The following is a 17,895-nucleotide window of genomic DNA, read 5'->3' on the forward strand; positions in this document are numbered from 1 at the left end:
CGCGCACGGAACGGTGTGTGTGTGCGCGTGCGCACGCGCGCCTGGCTCGCTGTGAGGAAAGGCGAGGCGGCGAGAAGGAGGGAGGCAGGCGGCGGCCGCGTCCCGTGAGGCGACGGAGGAGAGACGCCGGCGAGCAGGAAGCGCCGCCGCGGAGCCAGCCGGCGCCGGCCCGAGAGCGAAGGGGGCAGAGTCTGCTCGGGGAGGAGGGGGAGGAGGAGGAGGAGGAGGGGGAGGGGGAAGAAGGGCTCGTGGCGGCGCCGGAGGACTGACCTCTCCCCTCCCCCCACCTCTCCAGTGCCGCCTTTATCCAACCGTCGCGGGGCGGCGGGGGGGGGCACGACCTCCGCGTGAGGAGCCGCCGCGCGGGGCCCGGCGCGGCCCTCCCCCGTGGCGTGTGGAGAGCCCCGGAGGGCGGCGGCGGCGGCGGAGGAGGATGTCGGGCGGCGGCGGCGGCAGCCGGGAAGAGGAGCGGCGCAAGCTGGCCGACATTATCAACCACTGGAACGCGAACCGGCTGGACCTGTTCGAGATCAGCCCCCCCACGGAGGTGAGCGGCAGAGAAACGAGAGGGGGGGCTTCCTCTCTCTCTCCCTCCCCCTCCCCCCACCTCCCGAGGGGGTCATGCCCACCCCCCAACCCCCCCCTCCCGAGAGCCACCCTCCAGGCGCACGCACACCTTGTCCACCATCTACGCCCCCCCCCTTCATGGAGGTGAGGCCGCCTCTGCCTTGTGTCACAGCCGTGCTCCTACTGCCTGTGTTGCCCAGAAAGGTGTGATCTGGAGCAGCCCATTCTGGGGGGCGGGGGGCGTTTTCTGCAGATTCGGCGACCCTTTGCCACGGGCTGAGGTTTGAGGGCAGGACTTCCCCTGGCTGCATTTGAGAGAGTGGGCAAGATGGCCCTGCTCCCGAGGCTCTTTCGCTGGTTTTGTTGCTCTCAATATGGGTATGGGTTGCTGTGGTGATCACGTGCGTGTCTTGTCCTTCTGTACTTGCTTCGTTGTATTTTGTAAACTGCTTTGGGCCTGTTATTTAAGGAAAGGCCGTTAATGTTTATTATAGTAACGAATTAGCCAGTCGGTGTATTGTCGGAGGCTTTCACGGTCAGAGTTCATCGGTTCTCGTCGGTTATCCGGGCTGTGTGACCGTGGTCTTGGTATTTTCTTTCCTGACGTTTCGCCCGCAGCTGTGGCAGGCATCTTCAGAGGAGTAACACTGAAGGACAGATTTGAAGGCTGGCAATATTGGTTCTTGTAGGTTATCCAGGCTGTGTGACCGTGGTCTTGGTATTTTCTTTCCTGACGTTTCGCCAGCAGCTGTGGCAGGCATCTTCAGAGGAGTAACACTGAAGGAGAGACACTGTCCTTCAGTGTTCCTCCTCTGAAGATGCCTGGCACAGCTGCTGGCGAAACGTCAGGAAAGAAAATGCCAAGACCACGGTCACACAGCCCGGATAACCTACAAGAACCAATAGCCAGTCAGTGCCTACCAGCGCCTCCATCCTCGCAGAGGCTCCACCCCTTCCCGAGGTGAGAGGCCCATCAGCTCCAGTGTGGGGCGCCCCCCCTTCCCAGGAAAGAGGGCTCTTCCCCCCTTCCCTTCCCTCCTTCCCTTTTGTTCGGGGGGGACCCCCAAAATAATGGCACCCGCTAAAAACCCTCCATTTGTGTAAGGGGAGGCCGACTTCAGAATTGTTCAGGGGGGCATTTTTATAAAGGGAGTAGGGACAAGGGCTGTCGTTTATGGCACTGTGGTATAGTGGGAGCCAGTGTGGTGTAGTGGCTAAGAGTGGTGGTTTGGAGTAGTGGACTTTAATCTGGAGAGCCGGGGTTGATTCCCCACTCCTACACATGAAGCTTGCTGGGTGACCTAGGGCTAGTCACAGCACTCTTAGAGCTCTCAACCCCACCTACCTCACAGGGTGTCTGTTGTGGGGAGGGGAAGGGAAGGTGATGGTAAGCGGGTCTGATTCTTCCTTCAGTGGTAGAGAAAGTCGGCATATAAAAACCAGCTCTTCTTCTTTTTGTATGCCTCACCTTGTTACTGCATTATCTAATTTCTGTAATCCGTTTTTTTGTCCTCGGTGGAGAAATAATTGCCGCCAGTACCTGTGTATGTTTTGAGGACCCCCCCCGAGACTCCCTCCTCCCCACCGCCCTTTCGATTGCCAGCGTGGTGTAGTGGTTTGGAGCGGCGGAGACTGATCTGGAGAACCGGGTTCGATTCCCCCGCTCCTCCACATGAGCGGCGGAGGCTAATCTGGTGAACTGGATTTGTTTCCCCACTCGTACACACGACGCCAGCTGAGTGACCTTGGGCTAGTCACACTCTCTCAGCCTCACCTACCTCACAGGGTGTCTGTTGTGGGGAGGGGAATGGAAGGTGATGGTAAGCCGGTTTGATTCTCCCTTAAGTGGCAGAGAAAGTCAGCATATAAAAACCAACTCTCCTTCTTCCTTCTCCCTCTTGCCTGAAAGCATTAAAGAAACCAGCTGAGTGACCTTGGGCTAGTCACAGCTCTCTCAGCCTCACCTACCTGACAGGGTGTATGTTGTGGGGAGGGGAAGGGAAGGTCGTAAGCCGGTTTGATTCTCCCTTAAGTGGCAAAGAAAGTTGGCTTATAAAAACCAACTCCTCACCGTTTCCATCTTGCACCCCTAGGCGAGGATTTCTCGCCCCTTCCTACCACTCTGTATTGAGTTGTTCCTGGTCCTTTTATTCACCTCCCCCAAGTTTCCCTTTGGAGGAGGCACCGTTCAGGTACAGGCCTTGCTCACTTGGCGGCCCCACCCCCTTGCAATCCTCAAGTCAACCTTGCCTTTTGATGGTTCCCTGGTATTCTCCGACCCCTTCTCTGCTTCCTTACAAGAGCCAAGTGGCTGGTCCCCAACATTATCCCTTCCTTAATTGTGTTTTCAGCAGTGTGTTTATAGAAACACTGTCAGCTCCTGCAGTCATTAAAAATCTGGTATTCGGGTCAAGAGAGAAAATGGGGGTCCAGTTCCATAGAAGTTGCAGCAAAAACCAAAAAAGGAATTATGGTGTTTTAAAGAGTAAGATTAATTGTGGCATCCTTTTTTGTGGAATTTTTTTCTGTTTGTAGTTAGAGGTTGGAGAAACATCTTTTTAACAGGCTTGTGAGAGTCCTGAGATCTGGGGTAGGAGGATGTCATCAGGAAAGTACCTCTTATTAGTTTGGGAAAGGGGAATCTGGTGGGTTTTTTGTAATAATTATTTGAGGGAAGGGAAGATAAACTGCAAAAGTGTTACACTACCCACAAATAACTTTCCTGAAATGACCAATAAAATGAGTAGTGGAATGGATGGCTAAAAAGATAAGGGGTTGTTGCCTTCCTAGGACGTACAGAATACTAGCTGAGTTAATCAATACAGAAACTGAACATGCCAGTATTTTCTTAAAGTAAATATGTTGAAGTTTCACTGTCTTGAAAACTGACAGGCTCTACTGACAATCTATCGTTGATAATTTCTTAATAGTTTTCTCAAAAAAGGAACATTCAGGTCACACCCCATTACTGTGTCACATTCTTTTTGGCTGGTCAGTGTCTATGTGTGAGTCAGTATGAAAGGTGTGGGTGAAGTATTAATAGGCCGTTCATTCTGTTGTGGTCAAAACAGGATTGTACTCTCTCTTTATTGGGTGCAGCCTGATCATGTGCCTGTTCTCAAGGAAGAGAAGGAAATTTACACTTGCTTTTGGCTCTGTTCTTCAGTTGCTAACAAAAGCCCAGTGATTAATAATGCATTTGTTTTCTTTAGCTTTAAATGGGCAACATCTAGACAAAATAATTCTGAAAATATTTTGAGCGGATTTCAGCTTGAAGGAAGGAAACGTCATTGAGGAAAGGGCCAGTGGTAGAGCATCTGTGTGGCGTACAGATGGTCCCAGGTCCACTCTTGGCATTTCTAGATAAAAGATCTCAGGTAACAGGTGCTGGGGACGACCTTTCTCTGCTCCATCCTTTGGAGAGCTGCTGCCAGTCAACATAGAAAACATTCAGCTAGATGTTCTCATTCTCATGACTTAGGCAATTTGTGTTTGTAACAGATGAAAACTTGTAACAGATGAAAACTTGCATGACTGTATAGTCACTCAGAGAAACAATCTTTTTAATAACTATTAGCATGAATGCAATTAGCCTTACTTGGTTTTGAGGGGAAGTAGTTTGTCAGCTCAGATTTTAATTCACACAGGATCACTGGGTTCAAAAATACATTGGTGTGTAATTTTACAGTAGTATTTTTCTCTGGGCCTCCCTTCTCATTTTATGACAGGGGAGGTTTGTGCAGTCATTATGTTAGCAGCTGCCAACTAAGACTTGAAAATCTAGTTGTCTTAGGTCAGCTGTGCAATATACCATGATACCTTCTTGTATGAATGTTTTTTTTCCTAATGTGATGATAGAACTGGAGCAACGGGAATTACTTGTTGAAATATGTGGCAAGTTGTACTGAGGACCATCGTTCAATTTTTTTAGTATGTACTTTGATGTATAATGATAAAAATCTGCATTTGTGATTTCCCGGTCACTAGAATATAATCCCACCATTTATTGTATGGATGCTTAATTTAATTTTGTCATTAATGCACTGTGATGATTCACTATAGCTTCTTTGTCATTCTATGTTCGTATTGAGATTATACATACATACATACATGAATGACGTACTTCATACTGGGGCTGGCAACACTGATAATTTATGAGAATTCTGTGGGATGGCTAGTGGTGGTTAAGAGTGTTGCTTTGTTTGTAGGTGTTCTGTGTATTATTGTTCCATTTTCTGTTAAGTTTTGCCTTGGCCCGTGGCATAGGAGCAGTTATTTGGATAGGTGCATGCACAAGCAGGATGGAGAAGCACTGTGAGAGCCAGCATGGTGTAGTGGTTAAGAGCGGTGATTTGGAGTGGTGGACACTGATCTGGAGAACCAGAATTGATTCCCCACTCCTCCACATGAGCGGCAAACACTAATCTGGTGAACTGGATTTATTTCCCCACTCCTACACATAAACCCAGCTGGGTGACCGTGGGCTGGTCACACTCTCACAGTCCCACCTACCTCACAGGGTGTCTGTTGTGGGGAGGGGAAGGGAAGATGATTGTAAGCTGGTTTGATTCTTCCTTAAGTGGTAGAGGAAGTCGGCATATAAAAACCAATTCTTCTTTTTGCTGTGGTAGCTGGGCCACTGTTTCACAGTGGCTGTGCCATCTGCCCTTTAGCTGTGATGTGAGGGAACATCTCAGTCACTGTAGCCACCAGGTCCCTCATTGTCTCTTCTCCCTTGTATCTAACAAAGGGAGCTTGGACTCTCCCAAGTCTATATCCTGAAAATCTTGTTGGTCTCTAAGGTGCTGTTGGACTGGAATCTAGCTCCTCTGATGAAGACCAACACAACCACCCTTCTAAAACTATGTAGCTGTCATACATCATGTACCTTGATACAGTGATGTAAAACTTCCAGAAATTTTAAATACGTGGGGGGCAAATTTTTTTTTTTTTTTTGTGATCGCCCTCTTCATAAACATTTTGGGGAATATGCAGTATTAATTTATTGTTGAACCTACACTTTTTATTTTATTGCTTTATGAACATAAATTACCTAATGGTAATAAATAACCAATGTTTGACATACATATGAAACGTGGAAGTATAAATCCTTTGATCAAACAAAAATTGAAAAAAATACCTTAAAAAAATAGTACAGAGAGAAGAGAAAGCTTCATACTTCTGCATCTTTTGCTACCTGAATACATATATCTTAGGTTTTCCATCTGAGGCTGTCTCCTCTAAGGTTTTGTTAACTTGTAACAACAGATATTTTGCAGTTTCTGTCCCCCGCCTCCTAGCTGTGATGAAGAAGGCCTTGGGCTGGCTATGGAGGGGGCATCAGCTGTGGTGGAGGAGCTGTTGGCTCTTGCTGTGGAAGTCCCACAGGGCAGGTCACCCCCCCCTTGGAAGATCAAGCACTGCCTGTCCCATCCTGAGTGCCAGTTGGCCATGCATAAGTTGGCAAGGGCATGATTGGCTAGCATTCATTGCTGCCATGGGACAAGATTGGATCACTCAGCTTACAGTAGGGGTTAGGAAAATATAGTGGGGAGAGGCCCTGTTTGCACATAAATAAGTGGGATGCAACCATGCTGCTATTGGCTGTACAACCTATCATATTTATTTACATGAGTGATGGGAGCTCCAGGATGAGTTCAGGCCTGATTTTACTTTTGTCTATATATGGATCCCCAATAATGAACTGTTTCACATGCAACCTGCATTGACTGTTACAAAAAATATATTATTGATTGTAGACGTGCATACACAGTATTGTGGCCACTGAAGAAGGCCCTATGGGCCGAAACATGTATGATCTTTGTGCTTTTTATAGTGCAACAAATTGAGCTGTTTTATGTGATTTCTTATATGCATGTAACTTTTGAGGCTTAAGTTTTTAACTGTTGTAAAGCTCAATTGCATTCAATAATATATATTGAGTGCAATCTATATATACACACACACACACACAATAATTATATATATACAATATATATACAATAATTAAAAACATTATATATATATATATATATATAAATAATGTTTTTAATTATTGTGACTCAACCTTCTAAGTTCTTAGCCTTCTAAGTTCTTAGCCTATTTCATGGGTTGGGTGTAGCTCCCTTTGTTTTGTTGGTATGCCTCTAAATGCCAGATGTTGGGATCAGTAGCAGAGGGAGGGTTTGACCACTATGCCCCTGCTTGGGGGCCTTTCTGAGCATGTGGTTGGCCACTGTGGGAAACAGGATCCTGGAGTAGATGGACCATTCAGTCTGATTTCAGCAGGGTTGTTCTTATGACTTGATAATTAAATGCAGTGCTTTTGAATTTTAAAGTGACGAGCATGCAGATGTGAGTGGTAGTAATAATACTTGATATGTGTTATATAAATGCCATGTTTTTTAGAAGTACTGTGCCCATAGTGTGGATGCCAGGATGAGATTGAGAATGGCTTCCCTAGAGCTCCACCTAGTAAATGCTTGAGTTTGCTGGTTATTGAAAGTAAATTTGTCTTGAGTAAAAACTAGATCATGCTGGCAGATTCTATTAAATGGATCACTTCTGGGTGAATGTATCCCTACATCTTTATCCAGCAAGGAACTCAGAGCAGTGTATATAGTTATCTCTTCCCCAGTTTTCAAGTTATCCAGAACTTTTTATCAGGTTGAATAATAAAAAAAAAAGATTAAAGTTGTTTCAAGGTTTGATTTTGATGCCTCATCTTCAACCTGATTAAAATGTGCTGTAGACTTGAATAGATTAAGTGGTGCTGGGTGGAGTTGGTATCAAGTTAAACCTTTACCCTTTGGAGAAGGGAAAATGGGTCCAGTTGAAAATATAACAACCAGTAGTTTGATCAAATGTCTCCATAGCATCAGATGGAATCTGCAAGTTCTTTGAAAGGTCAAAAGCAGAGAAAAACATGGTAATCATATTAACAAAATTGTAAATTTATTTAGATGATGTGCTAAGTAAACAGTCAGTGAAATTCAAATTGGATAATATATTAATTGGTGGGAGCTAGAAACCTCAAAACTAGTCTCATCCCAGGACTACCATGTCTTGCTCTGCTTTTGAAGGGATATATTTGTTCCATTTGGAGCTAAATAATATTTGATCAGCTGTTAGCTTTTTATTATATGTTTATTGATTAAAATAGTTATATCTCACCTTTCCTTGTGGCTCAAGGTGGCCTACAAATCCTATTTTTTAAAAAAATCATAATTTAAAGCATACAAAATAAAACCTTAGATAAGCTACCTTCCCCCAAAGGGGTGTGTAAAAGGCATACTGCATAGAATGCAGAAAACAGGCATTAAATCAGGTCTGAAACTCCCCCCCTCTTTGTGTGAGTTACATCCAGCTTCATGAAGAGTTCTGGAGAATCAGAAAGCTGGCACAATGTTTTGTGTTGGGTTTTGCTGTTCCTAACAAAAAGTATTACATGTTTTTTGCATTTTTTTCTTTTGACTAAATAGTTACCTGCAATCTCTGTCAGTTAAATACGCTGTCAGTAAAATACAATGTTACCGTAAATTCAACAGGACGCAACTAAAGGTTAGCTTGACAGAGATTGATTGGCCCAAGGATTTGAACCCAGCCTGGTCTCTCAGAGCCTAGGCTAATGGATGCACATCACTTACTTGCTCTTGTGAAAGAAATACATGACCAGTCAAGAAAAGAATACTAGTAGTGCTATCTAGTATGTAAGAATTGTTCTGCTTTGTGTTGGATCACACTTTGAAAAGGAATGCTTGAAGTTTGTTCCTGATTCATCTTAACCTTGTGCAAAATGGAAGGATATAAATTACGTCAAAAAGATTATCATCTGGTTGCTTGGACTGTAAATAATTTAAAGTTGGTTACTGGGAGTTTACATATTTTTCTTAGTTCACTTAAGGACTGGTTTCTAAATATTTAAAGTATTGATCCGCCTCTGGTGAACTACTTTTGTATTCTGTTCTTTTTTTTGTATTTTGTTCTTTTAATCTTTTTAGAGCCTTAATTTTTGCAGTATAAAATTATTAAAAACATAATTTAAATATTCAAGAGAGAAGAACATACCAATTTTTTTTAATACTGTGTTTCACCCAGAAATCGGTGCTCAAACTCACCAGAATTAAAAGCCAAAAGAAAGTCACAATTAAAGCTCAATTAGAAACAGGCTCAGGGAGGGGATTCTCAACTGGGCTAGACTCTGGCAGTGAGTGAGGCAACTGAGAAATTAGTGAATTCTGTTTGGCTTTTGGTTCATTATGCAAGGAGGCTTACTTGGAAGAAAGGGCCATGGTCCAGAACGGTTCACAGTCCTCCGCACCTAAGTGTCCAGACGTTTCTAGATGCAGGACTGATAGTGGGCAAAAGTTTGTTTCGCCATCAGATTCAAATAGATACTTCATGTGCTTTGTTATAAATATTATTTGCAACTATGACACAAATAATATATGACACATTATACACACACACAAACCTAGGGCACCCCATTTCCTGCCTCCTTGCACACATGCTGAAAGGAACAACAGGATGACAAGGCAAGGGTCGATCAGTGGTAGAGAGGGTTCCTGCATGGCCCTGACCCAGGATTGTTTCTTAATTTGGTATACCTCCTGGTGTGAGGTGTGATTTCCTTGTGCCCATTTCTCTTGGTCTGTGGCCCACAGTCCTAGCCTTGACACTGGTGAGATCATAACTTTGGGATGGATCCTGTGCAAAGATCACAGATATTCCTGGCTTCTCAGCAGTACTTTCCAACCCAGGAATGTTTATTTCCAGGGATGTGTGGCCTACATGGAGTAATAGCCACAGATGAAACAGAAGGGAGCATCCCCCCTCTTTTTTCCTTTCCTCCTGCAGCTTCTCAGCCTGTGTAGCTGTTGTTCCATGTTGGTCCTATAACCCCATGAATTAACTTTTCCTGGGGTCAAAAAACGCTGCTGAAGGGAAAGCTGGGAAGGTGGGTGACCTGCTGATGAACTGCCGTATTCAGTCATCTGGCTCCCTCTGTCCCTAGGTGCTACCTCCTTGTGAATGTCCAGTAAAACATTTTTGGGTCCGGGGGTATTACATTTTTAGGGGGTTGTCTTACTACAGATCACCTTCGTTTTGAGTAAAATTGTTCTTCATGCAGGATTTTAAACTTTGGCAAGGTTTTTTTTTTAAAAAAAACTTTAAACAGTACATCATGTTTGTTGTTTAGTGTAAAATGAATACAGGGAAGAAAATGGGTGAACAAAGGCAGAAGTATTTTGTTAGCATTCATGGGGTTTATGTGCTCTAATCTGATGCATAGAACTTCCAGTGAGCATTCTGATTCTGGGTACATTGTTGTTTTATTTCCCAGTCCTAAACCGCTGAATCAATGTTTAGGCTGAATGTTCCTGATTTTGTTCATCTGGTGTGCGAGTATCATGATCCTAAGCATCTTTATTTGGAAATAAGCATGAATTTGAGTGTTAACTTCTTTTTCTCTGAGATCTCATCTGGTTGTCACTGTCTGTGTATGTATAGACATATTGATTTACATTACTTATTGTCTGCCTTTGCCACTGAAGTGAGATTCAGGTGCCTTTTGTTGCTGGTTGTCAGCAACTTCTATGATTGAATGGGTGCTTTTTTTCAAAAATGGCCACATGTCATTTATTTTACTAACAATTGGTTTCTATTCCTAATAAGTATATTTAAAAGACTGTACAATGATAAATCAAATTAAGCCAAATTTGTCATTTGGGTGGCCTTAACGTTACCTTTATTAGTCCAATAAGATAGTAATTTTGCCAAAATTAAACTTTTTATTAAGGAATTTATCAGTAGGTATCTCTAAACATTTGTGTGGCGATTGGTTTCAATTGGGATGGCAAGAGGCTCAGGGTTAATGCAAAAGCTATTCATGTCAAAGATATGAGAGGATCTGGCATACCTAATTTACTTTACCTACAGCTTTAAGGTTACAAACAGTTTCTCATTGCACAGGGAAGCAAATTGGTTGAAGTTTGCTTGCAATAGAGCAGGACTGCATAAAAATACCTTTGTATGCCTTTCTATGACTTGAGAAGTCAGAAAAGAAAGATTTCTATAGATGTATCATATCATTAATGACTGTGCTATCACATTTATGAGGCAAGGGCAGTTAAGTGTCTAGCCTCTGTCATTATCTTCAGCAGCTAGAGATAAAGGGTTTACCTTAAATATGGTGAATATTTAGTAAGTATTTGTATTTTTAGCTGAAATGGTATATAGTGATTGCACCGAGGTTCTCATGTGTATCTATGCTTTTTTTCCTAATTGGTGGTAATAAATTATTATTATTTTTAATCAAAAGATCCCACTTCATAAGTCATTATGTATTGATAGATGCCTGACAATTCTTTTGAAGTAAATTGGGAGTTTATGATGTTTGAATCACTGGCCTGGTATTTAGAAATGTCATTAAGGTATTCTTCAGAGATTATATGAGGAGAATAAAACTGGAATTCCTAGAGGTTGTAAGCACGTCAGCCAGTGTATCTGGGATACTGATGTTGGAACACATGCTCACTATAGGTAGATGATGGTGTGTTTTACTTTTGAAATTGCAGTGTCTCTTTGGAGTGTGGTGAACTAAATCCTTGCCATGATTTTGTCCAAAGCTTTGGTCAAAATGACCAGATGGCACCTAATTACATAAAGGAAATCTTTACTTAACATTAGATAAGATGACCACTAAGGCTTTCAAACCTAAATGTTATTACTTGATCCTGTGAAGGCAATATTAACATTTTATAATGATAGAAACCATCATTAGTTTTAGCTGTTCCTCAGTCTTAGTCCTTAAATCTCAGGGAAGATTTAGTCATGTACAAACACAGTGGAACTCTGCACAGCAAACAATTCTTTACCATATGGACATCTATGTGATGTTCCACTTGCCTCAGTATTTGTAAGAGAAACCTTTGTCTTGTTCAGTAAGCTCTTAGTTTTGGAAAGCTGTGGTCATGCTCTGTTGCCCTTAAAGGTAGTCCCCTGTGCAAGCACCGGATCATTCCTGACCCATGGGGTGACATCACATCCTGACATTTACCAGGCAGACTATGTTTACGGGGTAGTTCGCTAGTGCCTTCCCCTTAAGCACAGGAAAAGCCATGTTGGCTACGTGGTCAAAGGACATGAAATCTGTTTTTAGTACAAACCATTGTGTTTTGACTGTTACAGTCACCATTCGCTATGTTTTATTCATGTATGATATATGCATGTTAGAAAATGGGAAACATGATTTGTCAATTATTTTAATTGTTCTTTTTCATTCTGCTTGATTTAAATCAAACCATTCTGTCTGCTGTCTCATTTCTTCATGTTTGCAATGTTCTGTGATATAATTTGCAGCCTCAGTGCAGCTGTGGGACAGAGAAAAGGCTACTCTGTAACTGTCTCTTGCAGGATAATGGTTGGTACTTGTTAAGGTTAGAAGGGAGATTGCGTGAGTTGCATGTAACACTAGCTTGGATCCAGCAATGTGCAAGCAGAAACATAAGCAGACTTAATGCAGTTCTGCTTGCACAAGATCTTGAATAACACCTAGAAACTGGTTGCACACATTCTTGCACACGCGGAAACAGTATGGATTCAATAAGTTCTATTTAGTGCAAGCAGCTACCATGGTTGATTTAGCGCAGGGGTGGGGAACCTTTTTCATGCCAAGGGCCATTTGCATATTTATAAAATCATTCAGGGGCCATCCGGCTGTAAATCTCCAGGGTGCGGGGGGGGGGGGCGCTAGGGTTACCAGGTATTCTTTGTCAACACTGGGAGGTATTGGGGGTGGAGCCTGAGGAGGGCAGGGTTTGGGGAGGGACTTCAATGCCATAGAGCCCAATGGCCCAAGGGGCCATTTTCTCCAGGGGAACTGATCTCTATTGGCTGGAGATCACTTGTAAAAGCAGGAGATCTCCAGCCAGTACCTGGAGGTTGGCAACCTTAGAAGAGGGAGGGAAAGTGGGAAGGAAGGAAAAAAGGAAAGGGAGGAAGGAAGGAAGGGAAGAGAGGGAAAGAGAAAGAAAAGTAGGTAAAGAAAAAAAAGGACGGAGGGAGACAAAGAAAGACATAAAAAGATGGAGAAAGAGGGAGAGAAAGGAAAGGAGAGAGTGACAGAAAAAGAGGAAGAGAGAAAACCCTTCCCCCACAGACAGACACCCGGCCTCGCACCCGAATGGAATGAAGCCTTCCCGCTTCCCCTCCCCCCCCCACGGCCCCACCTCCGCCCTCGGCCCGCAACGGAGAAGTCAGGGGGTGTGCAGAACAGCCCTCAGCGAACAGGGCGCCGGGAGAGCCCCCCTCCTGCGGAGGCTTGGCGTCCTGCCCCATTGACAGCTGCCCCTGCCCAGCCGAGCCCAACGGCTGATGCATCCGGAACTTGAAGAGCAGCTCTTCTGTTGGGGGGGAGGGAGAAGAATGTCAGACCTCTCAGAGAGAGGAATTAGAACTGTAACCCCCCCTCCCCAGGGATTCCCAGTGGAGGCTGCTGAGCGGCAGGAAGGGGCCCTTTGCAAAGGCAGCTGAAGGGTGCGCTGCATTAGCCACCGGTTCAGGCTGCCTGGAGGCGGGGACAGGAGCGGCAGGTTGCCCCGATGGCTCCAAGACACGCTCCCTGGCCAGCGGCAGCCCGCAGGGATGGCACTCCAGGCAAGCTGGCTGTGCTCCAGCAACAGCAGCGCCCGGGGCCACATCCTGCCTGCCTGTCCGGAGGGACTCGACGGCGGGGCGAAGGCCGCAGGCTTTGCCTGGCCAGGGGGAAGGGAGCGGCGGGGCGCGACAGATCACAGGAGTGGGTGTGCTGGGGTGGAGCCGGCCACTCCCACGGAGCTCCTGGCCGGGCTCTCGGCGCACCTGTGAGTTGGGCTGGGCCCCGCTGCCTCCCACGTGCCTGGGGCAAACAGGAGGAGGAGGATCCCCCGTCCGCCCGGGCCTCGCCGCCGCCTCCCCCACACCCACCCCATTCAGACGGGTTAGACAGGGACCCACTGAGCCGGCGGGTCGGGCAGCGCGCAGGCCGGCGAGGTCCCGGCGGCACCAATCTTGGCCGCCCTCTCAGCGCTGGCTGCGGAGGGGTCGAGTAGGGGGAGGGCTGTATAGGGGCTTACCGAGCCAGCTGCGCGGCCAGCGAAGCCTGGCGGCACAAGTCTTGGCTGCCCCAGCAGCATTAGTCCGCGGCACGGGTGCGGCCGGGGGATTGCCCCGCCACACAGGCAAGCTGGGAGGGGGAGAGAGGTTCAGGGCTGGCATGCACTCCTGCCTCCCAGCAAAGCCTGAGAGGAGGCCCTGGCTAGCGGCAGCTATCTCCGTGGAGCTCCCGGCCTTGGCAGGCAGGCCGTGGTACTCCCAGCCTTGGCAGGCGGGCCGGGGGCCATTTAAAATGAGCTCGCGGGCCGCTTCCGGCTCGTGGGCCGGAGGTTCCCCACCCCTGATTTTGCGCAAGCAGCTACTGTGGGGTTTCCCCCTCTTGTTTCCAGTTGTGCCAGAAGTCTAGCACAAGCTGAAACTTTGTGCCGGATCCAACCCAATTTCCCTGTATATGAGTGAACTTTTCTATTTTCCTCATGGCTGTTTTTGGGTGTCTTGGCTACTGCTAATTGCAGGCCTAGCATACCTAGAGCTTACATGGGCAAGAAGGAAAGCAAAACAATAATGTTAAACTGTATAATGGTAGTGAGAAGCCCAGTAGACTTACTGCTACTTCATTAGGTGAGCCCTAGGCAAAGTTAAGCCCATCTAAGTTTAACTGGCATTTTCATTTGAAATAGGATTCCAAATTGCTCAGCTTTGGGTGGATCATGCCCATTGTTACCCATTTTCAAACCAACCCAGTATTTCTACACAGAGATTGATTATAGGTTTTCCAGAAAAAAAGATAATATTTTTTGTTTCCCTAATTTTCTGATTCCCTAAGGAAAGTATGATTTAACTTCTGTTGGTAAACATAATTTAATAATAATTACAATATACTAATTTTATGTTCCAATAGCAACAAATACTGAAACTGAATTATTTTACTAGGAAAAAATCAAGTATGGTTTAAATGTTGAAAAATATTAAAAGTTTTATGTAGAAATAATTGCCACTAGAGTAATACTTGTAAAAATGTTGACAGTATAGCATATGCTTCATTTACATTGCTGAAAGTTTAGGGGGTGGGAACTCAGAAGGGTCTGAAAACTGTTAACATATTATTTTTAGCACACTTGAAGAAGAACTGTTCATGATATACCATGAACACTCATCTAAAAAAAGATAAAGGTCCCCTGTGATGTCACATCCCGACATTTTCCAGGCAGACTTTGTTTATGGGGTGGTTTGCCAGTGCCTTCCCCAGTCATCTCCCCTTTACCCCCAGCAAGCTGGGTACTCATTTTACCGACCTCGGAAGGATAGAAGGCTGAGTCAACCTTGAGCCGGCTACCTGAAACAAACTTCCGTTGAGATCGAACTCAGGTCGTGAGCAGAACTTTGGACTACAGTACTGCAGCTTACCACTCTGTACCATGGGGCTCCTACTTAAGTAGGGGCTCCTACTTAAGCACTCATCTACTTAAGCATAATTTAACTCTTTTCCATAAAGGTCACTGAGGCACATAAGTTTCACTGTCACTCTCCATAACATCACTTTAATTTACTTGTTAGTTCCATTTCAGGCTGGCATTTACAATATCCTTTCAGCTATATGTTCCTTGGCGAATAAAGATGAACTTTAGCTTTGGTTTTGATTTGATTTGACATGCAAAGCAAATCAGGTGAATTCATATAGGGGTGGTGGACCAACCATTAAAATTACCTGGAAAATTCCAGGTGGGTCATTGTCCTGGGGATCCCTGGCTAGAGCCGCCCCCAGTATCATTCCCCTTCCCTCCTGGGGCACCTCTTATCTTGGTGGCAACCCTCATGTCCTTAGCAACATTCACCCCCCCCCCCGCGCTGCTTGACTGTGATGATGCTTGGTCTGGAGGGGAAGATCTATGACTGCCAGAGGCAGTGTGGCCGAAGTTGGAGCCAAAACTTCCTGCTTTACTGGAACACCATGAATTAGCTCTGCTGACTAGGGCACAATAGTTCCAGAGGTCAGGGTGGTGCATCCCTGGTTGATCAGGAGTTGGCTGCATGCTCCATCTGCTTTGGCCACTATGATGCCCTTTTTCAGAGCTGTTTTAGCTTCTCAGCCTGCCTCTGAAATCAAAACTTAATTTTTTATTTGTATTTTATCAATAAATCAATCAAATCAGTAAAACATATGTGTACTGTTGTCATACAATTTGTAGAGATAATAACTTTAAAAATTAATTACAACTTTGAAACTGCCAAGCTTGCCTGATATTGTATTGACAACGACATCTGTTCATTGTTGTTTATTTTATGAAACAATCCTCAGAAGTTGAAAAAATTCTGCAGGAACATAACACACTGGAAATTTTTCCACCCTGTATGCGTACACACATTCCTAACCCCCCTCCTTATCCTTTCAAGATAGCAAGCAGCCCCACTTCTTAGGGTTTCCTGATCCCAGATGAGTAGTATGAAGAACATTTTTGTGTGACAAGAGCCTCACAGGTGCTGTTCTTAATATTTGTGCTAATCTTTTATAACAAAAGGAGAAAAAAAACTTCAAATTACAATTTTGTTTAGAATAGCAATAGTTTTCTTTTTATTTGGATAGATAGTTCAGAGACTAATGTGGAAAGTTTGTATTCTTTTTTGGCAGTATACATTGGCCTAACAAACCTACCTTCAGCAGGTTAGCTCCCTTGATTGTATCTGGATGTTTTTAATCTGAGCAGCTGTTTTTGATTGTGTGAAGTATGGGAAGTAAGGTGGTGACTCACATGACCTAGAGAGAGGTTGTGAAAAATAATTTCTTGTTTGGCCAGTGAAACTTAGGTGGAGTAGGAATCTGTGTGATGAAGTAATAACTAGAAGACAATTATGCTGAGGTGTTATAGTCATGGAGGAGAGTTACTGAGTTGCATTATTACAGTTTTAACCCTCTTATATAATTTTTGAAATTATATGAGCATTTTAACCATAACATCAACATTTTTGCTATTTCACTTATTATGACAAAATGAAGAATTTGTGCCCTCCAGGACAGTGTGGGGGAGAGTTAGCTGAACTCAACGGTACCTCCTTTCTAGTCAGCCTTTCCTTTTATCACTTAGAAGCTCCTTGATCAATTGATCTTGAGCAGCATATATCTAGTGTTGGAGGGATATAAGGACTGAAACAAATCTTGCCACTGACAATGTAGCCTTGGGGTCCCTATCGCTTAGTAAAAAAGGCATTATGTCAGTCACAGAGGCATTGGATTTGTATGTTAAAAGGGGGGAAATATAGTGCAATCGAAGTTCCTCGTAAAAGCAGCATTCCAAAAGGGCATGAGCTAATGAGTCAATAGAGCCAGAAGAGCAAGGGCAGATCCTGTCTGAGTATGGAATATTCAGAATTCTGCCCTGCATTACCATAGAAGGGTTAGCATTCAATCTAGCCAAGCAAAAAGCTCTACAAAGACGAGGAGTTGTCAGATAATATGTATAGGCAGGCAGACCACGTGGAGGGGGTATTCCGAAGAACTGGGATGAACAGACGCGACGAGCACGAAAAGTAGTGCTGTTATAATCGAGCTTTTTAATGCGCTTTTTAATTTTGATAAAAGCTTCAGTTTTCCCAAGATCTAATAACATATCCTGCGAGAAGCCCAACAACAACAGTTTCTCATCTAAGATTTTTTGCCATGAGGATTTAAAAGGGTCATGCTTCAGAGAAGCTAGGAATCCCTCAGTGCTAAAGCACAGTTAAGGTGTAGTTTAAAGGCGGCCAACCACGGCCTAGTTCAAGTGACATTTGGCCAAACTCGGAACGAAGAGTAACGCCAGCAACACATCGAGAGGCATTTAGGAGTTTTCGTAAGAACTGAAGCAGTGGACGATCTATAGATTCATTGATGATGGTTATCCAGATGGCAACACCAAAGAGGATAATTGGGGTAATTTTCAGATTAAAAACCTGAATAGCCCCTGGAATATATTTGCCACCTTTGGTGTGAAAAAAGTTGACAATAGCACCAACCCCAGGTTTAATTTTGTTGGACACTGCTTTTTGATGGGCATTCCAATTTAGGTGATGGGGAAAAAGAATGCCAAGGTAAACAAACTCCTTGACTTGGTCAACCTTGAAGCCATCTAATACCCAGAGAAAAAGAGGCATTTTTCTCCTCTTAGTGAAGATCATAATCTTAGATTTGTGATGGTTTATTTTAAGACCTTCTCTAGAGCAGTACTCAGAAAAAGTTTGCAAAGATCTTTTCAAACC

General features: G+C 44.5%; 1 protein-coding gene across 6 annotated transcripts in view; it reads left to right on the forward strand.

The window, feature by feature from the left end:
- Positions 1–425: 425 nt before the first annotated feature.
- Positions 426–17,895, forward strand: part of AFDN (afadin, adherens junction formation factor) — a 127,334-nt gene continuing 109,864 nt past the window's right edge. For all 6 annotated transcript variants that reach the window (XM_056853752.1, XM_056853748.1, XM_056853750.1 and 3 more), the window contains exon 1: positions 426–547. In XM_056853752.1, the coding sequence (XP_056709730.1) occupies positions 434–547 (114 nt within the window). In that variant the 5' untranslated portion in view covers positions 426–433. The remainder of the gene's footprint in view (positions 548–17,895) is intronic.

The sequence above is a fragment of the Euleptes europaea genome, chromosome 7, assembly GCF_029931775.1.
Source record: "Euleptes europaea isolate rEulEur1 chromosome 7, rEulEur1.hap1, whole genome shotgun sequence".
Classification (NCBI taxonomy): domain Eukaryota; kingdom Metazoa; phylum Chordata; class Lepidosauria; order Squamata; family Sphaerodactylidae; genus Euleptes; species Euleptes europaea.